The sequence below is a fragment of the Galleria mellonella genome, unplaced genomic scaffold, assembly GCF_026898425.1.
Source record: "Galleria mellonella isolate WM207_F2 unplaced genomic scaffold, CSIRO_AGI_GalMel_v1 utg65, whole genome shotgun sequence".
Taxonomy (NCBI): Eukaryota; Metazoa; Arthropoda; class Insecta; order Lepidoptera; family Pyralidae; genus Galleria; species Galleria mellonella.
Window position 1 is genome coordinate 5,068,112 of NW_026442138.1, and position 15,618 is coordinate 5,083,729.

The window sequence follows — 15,618 nt, forward strand, 5'->3', positions numbered from 1 at the left end:
TCATAAACATAAAAAAAAAACATTAAATTATATGAATGTAGAGGAAGTAACGGAATGATATCAAATTGATAGTCTTTGTATAAGTAATATTATGGTTATACATTCTTGTTATCCTGTAAGAAGATAATAATATCATAATAATAAAACAATATATTTCAATTTAAATAAGAGCACATTATGACGCATTATGTTTAGTTATTTTTGTTTAATTTATTAAATATATAATTATTGGACATGGAGACATATTATTACATCATCCTATGATGTCACAGTGTATTCGATGTTTTAATACCTATAGGTGACATTTACTATCAAATGGCTCGTCAATTTGTCTGCCATTTGAAGTTGTATAAAGAAGAAAAAATATAAATTGCTTTATATCTAGAAATATTAATGCAAACGTAAATATGAAAAGAAAATACTATATTTTCGTTCACTTATATTGTCAAAGAAACGTTCATTTATAAGGCGGTGCTCGTACTCGGTCCTTACGCTTTAATTTCATACAGGTATGTAAACCAAATAAGTCAAAGGGAACACACGGTCCAAGAACACTCTATGCTTCGGTCTGTAGAGACGTTTTAGGAGGATACTTTGATTTATTACATAGAAGTTCTTACCATATATAATAATATTTCTGAAATACGGTCACTATGATACAATTTGCGTTTACTGTTATACCGTAAACAAAGTAGACAGTAAAACTATAAGTATTATGTGTAATGTAAAATTAAATAAATTATTTTATCAATTCAATTAAAATTGGTCAAACAAATAGATGATATTGACTGATAGAAATTCGTTACACCGATAGATCATATGCTATATTATGATACGTTTCCTGGCAATGTTTTTCTTATAATTGCTAGTTTTACAAAAACCATTCGAAGGGAACCCCTATATGCGGGTTCTCTTTCATAGTATGACTATTTTTGTGTTTTGTAAACGAATTTTTATATAGCACGTAATAATTACGTTTACATTATTACATTAATATGATAAGATACTGGAGTTATCTTGAAGTATTAAGATAATATTGGATATAAGAGAATACCAAATAAAATGGAGTGATAGCGGTAGGTTCGCTACCAGTACGGGGATGCAAATATACTGGGCGAAATTGATAACAGTCGACATATGCCTTTGAATATCCCATTAGGGATTATTTTATTACTTAACTTATACAATAACTATTTTTATTTTCTTTGTCATAACTAACAAGTAAATTAAATCCAAGAAATATGTTTAGTATGTAGTAAGTCTAGAACAAAGTTTAGCTCAGATGAATTAGCAACAAGCTTAGTGTTAATCTCTCAAACTTAATACAAGACTTAATTTTAGAGTGAGTATAGTGATTACAAATTACACTAACCATTCTCAGGGTCTGGCAGTGGAAGGCTGTCAGAAGCATCAGATGCTAGCGCCAAGTCTGGAGAGGCAGCCCCGAGTAGCGCTGTCAGCCCGTCGTGCTCACCATCTGCCAATAATGTTAAGTTTATTAAAGGTTAAATGCAAATATTATAGTTACTAGCTAAACTTAGTACAAGTTGCTCAACCTATGTGAATTTGTTTACCTCTCGATACGGAGTGAAATCGAAGTTATGAATATTCTATTAAAGAAGTGGTCTATTAGTGAAACTTAATTTTTATCCAAAGATATGGTATATTGATTTAAGACGAAAAAGATTTGGAGCCTCTTACTATATAAATGTGACATCTAGACGTAGCTATTGAGTATGAGAGACTCTAAGTTGTTTGTTCTTTTTTATGTAAGTTTCTTTGAAGAAAACAATCAGGTTTACTATTGTTAATAAGGGATTTGCTTGTGTAAAGGATGATTAAATGGATAATCAGAGTGAAACGGACTATTCATGATCATATATAAAACAAAGCGAACTTGTTGGTGAAAGTAATCTGTTTAAATATTATACAACAAACAAAACAGTAAATGCAATCATTATACTCACTATTATTACACTTGGATAGAATGTGCTAGCAAAAATGCAAGTTTTGAAACTCTGGAGATTTGCAACTACAGTTTTCAAACCTCGTTTGTTTTGGACCACTGAGAAATAAATTTATGTTACTATTATATTAATTTATAAACCTTGGAGTTGAAATTAATGTATGAAGAGGTTTTTTTTTAAATACAACGGGGTTGCAGTACTTTGTAATAAATCCTTACTAATATTCTAAATGTCAAAGTGAGTTTATTTATTGAACTAGTATTAAGATTTGGCATACATGCAGTATTAATGATGGAGGAGGAGGAGGATACTTTTTATCCTTGCCAGTCAACATATAATGAAGTTGCGGGCACTTACTTTGAATACATAAGATAACGGTAATATATTTTATTTTTCAAAAAAAAAACCAGTTTCTGTTGGGCCAATTCAGAAAATTCATATTTTACAATTTCAATTTTCTTATCTGTATCCTAATAAGTGCCGAGAGCATGTTTTATTATTTTTTGTTTTCTATACTTTTTGAGTTGTCTATCTAGAGGATTCTGTAATGTACAAACTGATTTGAATACCTAAATAAACCTTATAGTAAAAACATTGTACCAACTTGCTTTGACAGCGATAATTTATTTTACTCCGAGCATGCAGAACAATACGACATTCTGCCCTTTGTCTGTTTTACATAATGAGAATTTAATTTTTGACTGCATTCAGAGCGTACCATACACAAGACTTATGTTTTAATATATGTACTCGTGCCAAACAAACAGAACATTTATCATAAAACATTATTACTTATAACAAAGGTTTGTAACTTTTGTTACGCAAAATTATCCCAAATAAAGTATCTGACAACATAATTGCTTTTGCAGAGACTGCCCCGGGAAAGTCTCGCTGGAGAAATACCAAAGAGCTCTCAAAACTTGTGCAGCTTCGAATCCCTATAAATTATTTATGGCATTTGAGCAATTTCCTTATTCCCCATCGCCGCCGCTCTTCCCTAATTATGTAAGATTTGAGTAGCCCTACTCGATGTGATCCTTGACTCGCTATTAACGAGAATTTGTTTAACGATTAACGAAATTTAATTATACCTTTTGCTACGTGTGTGAATATGAGTTATAGTTTAGTACTTCTAGTTGTCGAGTTTATATAAACATGTCTGTTGCCATTCGCTCCTCTGTCCATGTATAGGAGGGCTAGCGTGGAAATCAATAGGTACAGGAAATTTATATTATTTAATAAATATCTCTAAATGAACTTAATATTCTATTTATATTCGTATGGTTATGGAATAACAATACAATTGTTTAATAGTTCGTTTCATTTTTAAGATGTCGTAAGGGGCAGTTAATGAAACAAAACATAATATTCAGACATAATTCAAAATTCAAAATAAAATACTATATACTCGTAGTTAAAACATTAAATGTTTGGATGAATTACAAAGAGATTTGATAAATGAACCGTATTCTAGGTTAAGGAATAACAATATAAATTTATGCGGATAAAGCCGTACATTGCTGGTAGTATTAATGATTTCTAATAATACCTTTCCTCGAACCGGATTTAGAAATGAACGAAATCTATAAAACGTCCATAATTTTTATCATATCGTTATTATCTTTCCGGATTTTTCTCATTATTTGGAGGCGGCAATCTGTCACAATATATCTACGTATAAAGTGAATTTTGATATTTTAAATAGAACTATTCTTCTATCGTTTTTTATTTAACTATATTTATATGTATTGCCTTATAATAAATAGCAGAGAGAGACTCACCTGTGTTTGGCCTGTATCATATGGTGGTATAGAGCAGTAAAATTACATGGTTCGGAGGTATAATACCTTCCTCTTTAACAATGGACACGTATGAGGAGTTTCATGGGCGACACAGTGTATTCTGTGACATCCATGGCGCTGTACATGTCTATACGACAGTTATCACTTTCCATCAGGCTGGTTTACGTTAACTTGTTTGCCATTTTAAGTATTATAAAAAAATAAATAGAAATTAATTCTAAGTTGTAATTTTGCATGCTCTTTAGGCGTATAACAACTTGTAAAACTAATCGATTGTACAGTAGGATCGAATAACTTAACTAAGTACATAAACAAGAGTATCCTCTTGATTTAAGATAGAAACTAGTTTTCCTAGCTATAATCAAAGACTGATTCAATAGTTCAGTTCTCTTAGCCACGATATTTGGAGGGAATGGTCAATATTAATTAAAGAGCGAGCCAACAGCATAGTTTAGAGCGAGGTGCCGGAACTCCCCAGCAATTTATACAGCGTAATTAAATGACGCTGTGTAAATAGTGAGTGAAAATTGAAGCCAACTTATTGTGGTGACTGTGTGAGCTGTTTCCGCTAAGTTTTGAGCGGTAAGTCAAGCCGAGTACGATATTACTTCATTTGCAACTTTATGGGCCCGCATTTCCCTTCGGCAGTCGGCATGCCCGCCGCTCTTCGCTCGGTTATTTTATGAAAAAAGAAACTCTCAGGCAGTTTTCTTAAAATTATTATACCGAGAAGCGGCATCGGTCCTTTGTTCCAGATATAGTGGGGGGGAAAAAAATAGGTCGTTCACGAACGAGTGGCCCCTGTTATGCTTTCGTCAAATTAAATGCTGACGTTATATTTAATTAGCGATGCTTCTTCTCTTCTTGCTTTATGTTGTAGAAAGGTCAACTTTATCTTTGTCCAAGGACATTTATGCGGATGGTGTTCGTTTTATTATATAATTATATTAAATTTATTATAGTGACGATTAAGCAATATAGTTGCAAAATTTTTGGACTTAAAATATTTAAGTTATTGTTGCGATTGATGATTGTTGAGTAAACAAATGTCGGTAGTTACTGCGGGCAAGAGTAATAAATGTGGCTCAGAACGAGAGACTTATTTCAGTAGTACCTAAATTGTAGGCTTAGGAAATATACACAAAATAAACATAATTAGTGGAATGTGTGAGTACTGCCTATATACAGCCCAAATGCCGGCAATTAATATAAGCATGAGAGTGGATTGACAAATTCATGTTCCGACTGGACTAGTTTTTATGTAATTACCAACTCTATTCCGCGGTTTCGCCCGCATTAATTAACATATTTAATATGTGTCAAGTTAGTATATAACCTAAAGTGTATAAAATTTCATATTCATTCGGTAGATTTCGCGTGAAAGAGTAATAAACCTGCATCCATACATCTTGATTAACTTATGTCTTTACAGAATAGGATACGCGCGTAGAGACTATATATGGCTTGATAGATTTAATAAATAAAGTGTCATGAGATTCCTTTTGTTTATATAGTGTAGGCTAAACGACAATGTTATTAGGCAGTAAGATACATAAGTTTGCAGGGTTGAAATAATAAAAAATTACTACCATGAAAGTGAATGGACAGTCGGTGGGACGGAACGGATCGGAAATGCAATGCTCAATTAAAAATAGATTAACGATGGTAGCAGCTGGAGACACACTCTGGATGTGTGAGTGAGATGCACTAATGCCAAGCCGTAACAGTTACTTCATTTCATACTGTATGATTATGTTAAAACAAATGCTGTGAATATCTTTAAAAGGCATGTGCATTAATATTGTATTGTATTTAATGTTTGTTATATATGTTATAATGCTATATGCTGTATTCCTATAAATAAATAAGATAAATATGATGGATGTAAACAAATAAAAATTTATTTTACAACTGGTTCTTTATGAGTTCATCACGTTCACTTAAGAAGCGTTAATATTCGGGATTAATTTTCAAACAGCATTTATCTCTGACTTCGTCTGCGTGATAAGGATAAGAAATAACAAGGATATACCTTGTTTAACTCAAATAGTATACAAATTTAGTGACAATTGATTGAGACATTAGTGCCAAAAGGTACAAAACAAATAAACAAAAAACTCATTTTTGCCTTTATTATATTGATAAGAAAGTAAGAGTTAATTTAATTTCGCTTAATATATCTAATAAATTTAACTCTTGTATAAGTTGTTTTTCTCTCGTCGATTTTACTGTATGTGGCATTTTAATAATATTAAATTCTTAGAATGTATTAACTAGCAAACAGTGCTGTTCGTAACGCTTCGCTAAACTTATCGAATCCTGCTTAGCGCCAGTTGTTTTATGAAAATCTAAGTTCACTTTGTAGTGGTAGTTTTGCTTTAAAAGTGAGAAATTGCAGGTTTCTTCTACCTTCGTTTACTTTTCAATAAAGTAGCAAGGTGCAACAAAATTGCTCAATTGACTCACTGAGATTAATTGAACGTTTATAGAGGTAAAACTTAAAACCTCGATTTCTTAAAATAAAGTATATTTTATTTATTAAGTTATTTTAAAACGTAATGAATAAATGTAATGTATTTAATATAATAAACTGTAGAAGTATAACTTACGTAACATTTAATTATATAGGTAATTTAATATTCTGGTCCGTACAAAATCAAGGACTTTAATCGCTGTAAAATTAATATACAACGAACACGAGAATACATTTCAATGATTGCAAAAAAAGTAATCAAAATTGAATCAGAATTAGTGGCGATACAGCGTAAAATCCTAGGTTCATAAATATGAACATACTTTGTACAAGTGTTCTTTACTTTAGGTAAATAACGTAAGTGAGCACAAAGAAGGTATTTCTAGAAATTTCCATATGAACAAGATATTCAAGCCGCGGGCAATGGCTAGAAAAATAACTAAGTATTCTTCTTTGTCTAACTAAACAATAAATCTGAAAGTTTGTAAGGATGTTTGGATGTGTTGGTACATTACATTATCTTCATCATTTCAGCCTTAATCTGTCGAATATATGCATCTCCCATAGACTGCCATAAAGAATGATCCTGAGCCATCTGCAGCCACTGACTCCCTACAATGCATTTGAGGTCGTTATTCCATCTAGTAAGGGGATCCTACATTGCGTACATTACATAATCACGCTTAAATAGCTGAATTAATGTCTACGTTATTTGATATACAGATGGACGAAAGACCATATTTCTTATAGATTCACGTAGGAAATTTCTGATTTATAAATAGATTAAAATATAACATTCCACAAGATAAATTCCTAGAAACAGTTACATGACAATATTTCAATTGTGGCGTCGGATTATTAGTGGGGAAGTAATTACGGTACTACGTTTACATTAAAATTTAACAAATGAGTTGTTGACCTCTGGCCCCCAGAGGACGCTCTCTCTCCCTGCTTTTCCTTGTAATCCACGGGGACAATTATGACATTTGATAGCTTTGAAGTCCCTACAGGAGTTTAAGTAGGCAGGTAAGTAGGAACGATAAGATAATTATTTTATAGATTAATAAAGAGAGTGCTCCTCGGGTTTATTTTATTATTATAATATTGTAAGAGTAATTAGTGACAGTTTATATCTTACGACGTTGTATATTAAAATATACATCCTGTACTTGTGTTACTGCGAATTGCACTATTTCGCTCGGATATATAGTGTAGGTATCAATATTTGTTAATAATATTCTTATTCGATATACAGCTCAAAAATAGCTAAATAAAAATACATTGGAAATTATTTAATAATACAAATTTTAAGTATTGTCGATAATATCGTTATATGCTATTTTGTCCACGTAACCAGGATATATCGATCAAATAGGATAAAAACTATCTCATATTCTACTCCTTGTCAAATGTCGCGAAATATATTTTTTGATTATTGGTTGAGCTTTTAAGATGCCAAGATGTAATAAAAAAAATATATATTATTAGTAAATATTGAATAGTTAACAATACCATTCTGATATTAATAATAAATATAAAAAAAATCAGTATTTCTAATAAGCATATTCGTGCCAGTAATATCTATATGTTTGGTTACCTATATGTTTCAGTTAACGTGAATGCCACATGTCATGCATGTCAGTGAGACCGACGTGCATGTTCCTGGCTACCTATAACTTGTGAATTTGGAATGGAAATATTAAACGTAGTATTCCAGAACTGTTTCATATTTCGGAAACACTATATTTTAAAGCACCTCCGGGGAAATGTTATGAATATTACGATATAGCTACATTTTGCTTTAGCAAAAAAGCGACTCCAGTCATAAACAGATATAGATAAACAACTACATATGTATTTGATATACATCTCGTACAACAGACGTGGCGACGGCTAAACTTGTATATTTTAGTTATTTCCATAGCATAATGTCTTATGGCATACTGCTGTGGGGTAAAGCAGCCGATATAAATACTATATTTGTTTTACAAAAGAGAGCCATACGTTCTATTTATGGTATGGGTTCGAGAGAGTCATTACGTCAGTGCTTTAAAGACTCAAATATCCTCACAGTTACTTCACAATACATTTATGAAAATATTATGTATACACGGAAGAACTTAGCGAGTTTTAAAAAACTCAAAGACTGTACAAGTAGAAACTTACGCAATATAAATAAGCTTATTTTACCTAAATGCCGTCTGCACAAAATCAGTAATTCATTCTATGGTAATTGCATAAGATTTTATAATAAACTGCCGGAATCTGCATTAAATCTGACAGAGAGGCAATTCAAATCTTATATTAAACAATTTTTATGTAAGAAAGCCTATTACAGGATAGACGAATTCATAGATGACAACATATCAAGTAAATAATTAGTTTATTAGCATACAACGTTATAATTTTATTTTCTCATTGCTTTCTTGATTTAATTGATTAATTTTAGAAATATGAAAGCGTAGCGGTTTTTTGTATTAATTGCCGCATGCATTCTTATGTAAAATGTGAATACTATAACTATCAGATGGCAATTGTGAGTAGCTTTGACGTGGTCTAGTGTTTTGAGTAGTCATGCTCACTAAAATGTCCAGACTTGTGGCGGCGTGGTGGGCCGGGTCATTGGGCTCCCTAAAATATGGTCGAGCGCAGTGATGGCTGGCTCATCCGTCATACTCGTGAACGGGTGCTGCTTGTAGGGACTGGTCTGCTCTAATCACTATGACTGATTTCCTCTTATTAATTGTTTAACCAGTTGGTTATGTATTCAATTTTTTTTTTCTTTTTGAGTATTTAATTGAATTAGTGCTAATTGGTGGTTTGTATTCACACAATTAAACTTAAAAATGTAAAATAATAATAAAATTATTTAAAAGAGCATCACGCAAGTTTCTTGCTCGTTCTTCTTGTGATGAGACAGCTTTCCGAACGAGCGGTAAATTAAAAAAAATGTAATGACTTTTCAAAAGTGCTTCAATGTAAGTTTATTTGAATAAATGATTTCTATTATTCTATTATTCTCAGAATTAATAAGTACATTTTTTCCCAATTTTTTCCAACACGGGAGTTAAAATCGTTAGAAAATTCTATCAAATAAATATGTAAATTGTATCCTATTCTATTCTATCAAACACTTACATCTGTAATCAAGAAACATAACCAAAAAAATAATGAATTGGAAACCAATTTTTTTGGAAGTCGACTAAACATAATATATCGGTGTAGACCTACGCTGTAGCATCGACTATGACGTAACACCTTTTTCAGTTTACGAAATATCACATGAAGTCATCATCATCATCATATTAGCCTTTAACTGTTCACTGCTGAACATTTTTTTTATCAACTTAGAATGGCAAACAAGCTGACGGCTCACCTGATGGTAAGTAGTAACCGTCGCCTATAGACATGAGCAGTACCATGGACATAACAGAGTATACTGTTTCGCCCATGATACCCCCCATGCGTTGCCATTCCTGAGGACTCAGATGTTATTCCTCTGTACCCAGTAAATTCACGTCTACATAAGTCTTCCCCTTGGGTTTAGCCAGTAGTTTGGCAGGCGGATTGGCAACCGCAGTTAGGCTTTAGATATGTATTAAGAGGGATGCTGCTGCTCATTCCTCGACCATTAAGTTCCCTTAGTCGCTTCTTACGACACTCACAGGAAAGAAAGGGAGGCCTATTCTATACTCACCGGGAACACACGAACAATGACGGACGGGCATGAAGCATTATAACTACGATATTTCTTTTATAAATACTTTTACTTTGTAATACTAATTAGGTACACCTAGTTAATCACTAAATGGAAACAATATTTCAGGCACTAGCTGGAAACGCGCAAAATATCTATTTTTATTTTATTCTTTTATCTCGTTAATTTGCTAGTAACCTACTACTACCTATTACTATTATAATAACATTTTTTTGGTCTCTTTTTCATAAAAAATAAATTAATATTTGAAGGTAATTAATATTACTCTATTTTGTTATATAAAAGTTAACTGTGTATTTTGATTTATTATTAACCTATGATAGTCCACTGCTGGGCTGTTATCTCTACTCTCTCTCTTAGTAGAGATCTCTTTAGTAGTTGCCAAGCTTGGCAAGGCACACTTTGTTGTTTTAAAAGGGACGCTGCTGCCCATCCGTCGACTGTTAAGTTCCTTTAGTCACCTCTTACGACATCCAAAGGAAAGAAAGAGGTCTTTCTATGCTGGAACTACACGGCGATTGATTGTATATACATGCGAGTACATAATTATATTCTTAAATTACCTCTGAGGAATTAGTTGTCTTGATAAAATAAAAAGTAAATTTTAAGTGTATATCTTTGTACATTTGTCCGAATTCCAATACTGTAATGAAGAATAGAGGAACCTTCTCCACTGCTGTGTAGTTTTTCAAGGATGTTGTATTGAGGGAGACAATATTGAATTAACATTCATATCGAATAAACAGAAATTAAAATATTTGTCTGCTATACTTCATTTAAACATATCGTATACTTCAAAAATAAAATTAGTAATAAACCTGTAGAGCTAAATACTATTTCTATTTGCCCTAGATACTCGTAAATCTATTTGTACAGATAAATCTATTGTTTACCAAAATCTGAGCTAATTAATGTTGAAGTTATTTATCAAATCCATCACCAAATTAAATTGTTTGTCAGAGCTAAGGTCTGACTCCGATATATTGTACTTTATTAACAAAGTTACACGAGGGATTATATTATTATAACACGGTATGCTAGTTATATAGACTCGATTTTGAAACATACATCTGCTAATTTTATTGCCTACTAGCTGCCCGCTTCGGCAGCTAAATATATTGTATATACTAGGCATGTCTGTACTAATGTCTTTATAATAAAATTTTCTCTCTACAGTACGACTATATCTCACTAATGTAATAAAATTGTAACTAGACGATGTATTTTCATAGAATATATTTAAAAAAAAATATGAGGGTTCTTAATAAGATCAATAGTTCTTAAAATAATATTTTTTAGAATATTTGTATGTATATATGTATGTCTATTTCGGCATTAAGCAAAAAATATTACATGAAATTGGATATGGCTTGTTAGGGTCACAGTTGTGTTCATAAAGGTCAAATTTAATAATTATAGATTTTGTTTGACCTACCGACTTCACTTATGGCAATACCAGCTCTTTTGATTTCAAAACTAAGCTATTAAACTGATTTTCATAAGATTTCTATAGGACCAATTTGTAAGTGTATCCTTTGAGGTGAAAAAAGAATTTTCCAAATCGGTTTAGAACTGATGGAGTCATAAGGTAAAAATAAATAAAAAATACAACCGAATTGAGAACCTCCTTTTTTTGAAGTCGGTTGTAAACTAATATGTTTTTTATAGTGATACACGCATACAAAGTAGCGGGCAACCAACTGATAGTAAATTTTATATGGAGAATTTTTACTTAAATTTTTCATTTTTCTATATGATATTTTAGTTATTTTTTTGTTCATAAAAAGCTTTTCCTTACAATTGCAAATACAACGAATAAAAATTAGTCAAACAGGTACAACTGTTTATACATTTGTCAATTGATTTTTCATTATATTTGTAATTTTCTATAATATTAATAAATACGTTATGACTGCAATCATCGATGAAGTAACCAAAGGTATATTGCCAATTTTGTGAATGTAATATTCGATTTACCTATGTATATTTCGCCGGTGGGCGATTTTATAATTTATCGTAACATAACACGATATGATTTTATCGTCACGATATAATAGGGAAGTAAAATATATGGCTATTATGTATTTTATGATTTATTATACCATGGTATGATATTTATAATGGAAAAGCAAATACGTTTTATACTAAGTTTAATTTTAATTTCTAGAAGTAATTAAATGTGTTATATTCATAATAATCCTGAATATTTTAAATATTTGGTTTTTTCATAATAATTATTATATTATTATGTCCGCTTTAGTCACATTTAAAATTTGGCGATGTCCGATTAGTTTGGAATTTAATAGGCTATGTCGCGAGCAGCATGCCGTTTGTCCCTACGCGCGTGCGGTTGGTCGTAAACCGTGCTCATGAATAAAGGCCTCTATAGAATTCGAAACTAGTCGGGCATTCCCGAATTGAAAACGTGAGTACAGCCATAATTAGAATTTTAGCAGAGATATGGTCCAGTTACATAAACTTTCTCGTAAAAACTTTTATTGAAAAACATTTGTTGATTTAAACTTTTTATCCAATAAATAATTATTTAAAAGACAAATATGCACGCGTTTACTATTCAAATACAGATTTTATTTTTAATATTGTGTGGGAAATATACAAATAAATATAAATTATGTTATTAAATTTATTTGAAAAATGTTAGTTGACGAAATTTTCACTGATTATTATTATATAACAGATTTGTGTAAATATATAAATAAGAAAGTATTCAGACCACTAATGTATGTTAGTATTATATATACATAGTGCATTACCAGCCGGGCCGAGTATATATTTAAGTGTATAATATAAATATGAAGAGAATTACAATACACTTAAAGTTGCCATTTTACTACGGCGCGCCTCCTTCTATATTTCACCGGGACCGCTCAGTTCCGGCCCATACAATCGCAGAAGTGACAATTCATCTCCCTAAGTGCTTGTTTCTCTGATACAGAATAAAATATGCAAAACTAGCCATTATTGTGTACTGTTGTCATGACTCAGCCATTTTATTGTGTCCTTACTTATGAAAACTCTTGTATATCTTGTTTGAAAGACATTTCATAGTTTTATTTTATTATGCTCTTACCTTTTTGTGCTGTTAGGACAAGAAAAATAAATCATTATTTAATTTTTGTAATAAGTGTAGTATTAGAATATGTGTTACCACTTGTCTAAGTAAACATCTCTGAATATAAGGATGTAAGAGATTAACCCTTTAATTCATAAAAAATAAAAATTTACAAATCTATTTTAAATATTACACTGTGTTGTCACTTTCTTTCAAATTGGGAATTAGCCTCAAGAAAAAGAGATGAAACAGTTCTAGTGAACTGTTTGTTTGTTTGTTGTGGCTAAAACAGTTTTATGAGAAGTTAGACGGTAGTATGAGATAAGGGAAAATGCAATAAATCATATAGCATAGTTGCGGGTTTGATTCCCGCACAATACAAACATTGGTATTCATATCTGTTTGTATTGGTTATATATTGTATTGGACTTAGTGTTTTCTATTTGTAATATGTTGGTATGTATGATCGTTGATGATAGTTGTCTAGTACCCATAGTACAAGATCTGCTTTGTTTAGTTAATATAGGCAGAGGTATTGTTGAATAAAAACTATCGTGAGTCATACTATATTGTAAAGATTTATATAGGCTTTAGTCAGGTTTTAGTTTTGGGGATCCCCGACTACTTTTAAACTCAATAGGATGAGCGTGGTTCACGGCTGTGCTGCACAGCGACAAGTAGCGCGCTCGTCATGTACATTCGTGAATATTTGAATTTAAAATGTGAATTAAGCCGACATAAATAGTTAATATATATGGATATTTATTTGTTTATTAATTATTTTTTTATAGAAAAGATTAGTGCCTAGTAATTAGATGTCAGTGGATTGCTAAGGCAATGTATACTAGTATAATTTTATTTTATATACAACTTAGAATGGCAAACAAACTGATGACCCACCTGATGGAAAGTGGTAACCGTCACCTATAGACATGAACAGTACCATGGACATAACAGAGTTTACTGTTTCGCCCATGATACCCCCATGCGTTGCCATTCTTGAGGATTCAAATGTTATTCCTCTGTACCCTGTAAATTCACTATCATATCCCACCCTTCAAACCGAAACACAGCCATGCAAACAAATACTTGTATAAATGACCTCAATATTAATGAGATCCACGATAAGAGCTTGCACGTGCAATACTATTGATAAATAATTGACAATAGTTGCTAAAATGTCATCCAAATTACATAATTGTATAAGGCACTAATCCCAGAATCATTCAGACGTCTCTTTTGTGAGGTTAGGTGTTATGTTTCTTGTGAGAGTGTTCTTGTTCTCTCAATTTGACTGTATTTTTAGTGTATACGTTAATAATGATGTCATTAATTCCTAATTAAATAATGATTCTTTAAATTCCAATTTTATTATGATTAAAGTATTTTTTACGAAATTTTATTTAACTTGTAATGTATTTATTTATTTAAGTAAAATTTTGTACGTTAAATTAGAGCTATTATTTGATAACTGTTTTTGCTGAAATTTCGCAAACGCCATTTTTTAGTTCTGGTAATAATACCATTTGCTATATTCAAAATTGTAACATTTTCATAATAGTCGCCGCTACAAGATACCTGATGGTATATATTTTCTAAGTATGAAATGAAAGACCTTGAAGAGTAGGTAAAAATAAAATAAATTATTTGTTTTAAAGTGGTCGCAGCCATAAGATGGAGGATTACATTATAAAAGAAAAAAAAAGTATGTTTTTAAAAATGTTTTCTAACAAACTTGATAGCAGAACAAAATTATAATAAAAAATATAATATTTATCAATTATAAATAACACAAAATATTTATAAATTAATGATAATAGTCACATTAAGAGGAATTTATGAACTGTTAACACCTAGGATTACGTTACACACAGAGTATTACAAACACGAGCAAAGTTGCAGACATTTGAAAAGTTGGCACAGAAGGGATAATGAACTTGTTTAGCATATGTTAATTAAATACTCCCGGAGGGTTTGGTTAATGGAATTCTGGAATATTTGCCAACATGAGTTGTGGGTGTGTAAAATTTTATTTATAAAGACACGACGGGTCGGCCGAGTCACGGCGCGTCGGGTGTAATGTTAACTGTTTACCATTCCGTACTGTTGTGTTGTGAGGAGTAGACTGTAAACATTTGTATTATTATTGAAAATATGAATGAACGAACACTCTTTATTGTACAAGCCGGAAATACACTTACACAAACATAAAACGTAATACTATTACTTTAAGAATTAATTTAAAACGTGCAACTAAGCGGTCTTTTCTTTTGTGCATCTAATCAATAATTATATAATAATAAATATAACATTGTAACAATATGTTCAGAAATTCATTATTCAATCATAATTAAGTAGAGGCACGAAATTGGATCGATTTTAGTACGTACTCATATAGGAATCATGTTTTAATCATTATTATTTCATAGGTTATTTGTTGTTCTCATCAAATAAGTAAATATTTGCGAGTCGTCACGTATTACTGTATTGGCTCAAAACAATAAAAAATATTTCAATGTTCATTATAATTAATTGACTTTTAGTTTATAAAATAAATGTTGTGTATTTATTAAAACTATACTTAC

The 15,618-nt window shown here is 31.2% G+C and overlaps 1 protein-coding gene across 1 annotated transcript in view; it reads right to left on the minus strand.

The window, feature by feature from the left end:
- LOC113519720 (zinc finger protein 541) overlaps positions 1-15,618 on the minus strand; it is a 344,226-nt gene that overhangs the window by 102,341 nt on the left and 226,267 nt on the right. The window contains exon 4 of the mRNA XM_026904897.3: positions 1,373-1,477. Within this exon, the coding sequence (XP_026760698.1) occupies positions 1,373-1,477 (105 nt within the window). The remainder of the gene's footprint in view (positions 1-1,372; positions 1,478-15,618) is intronic.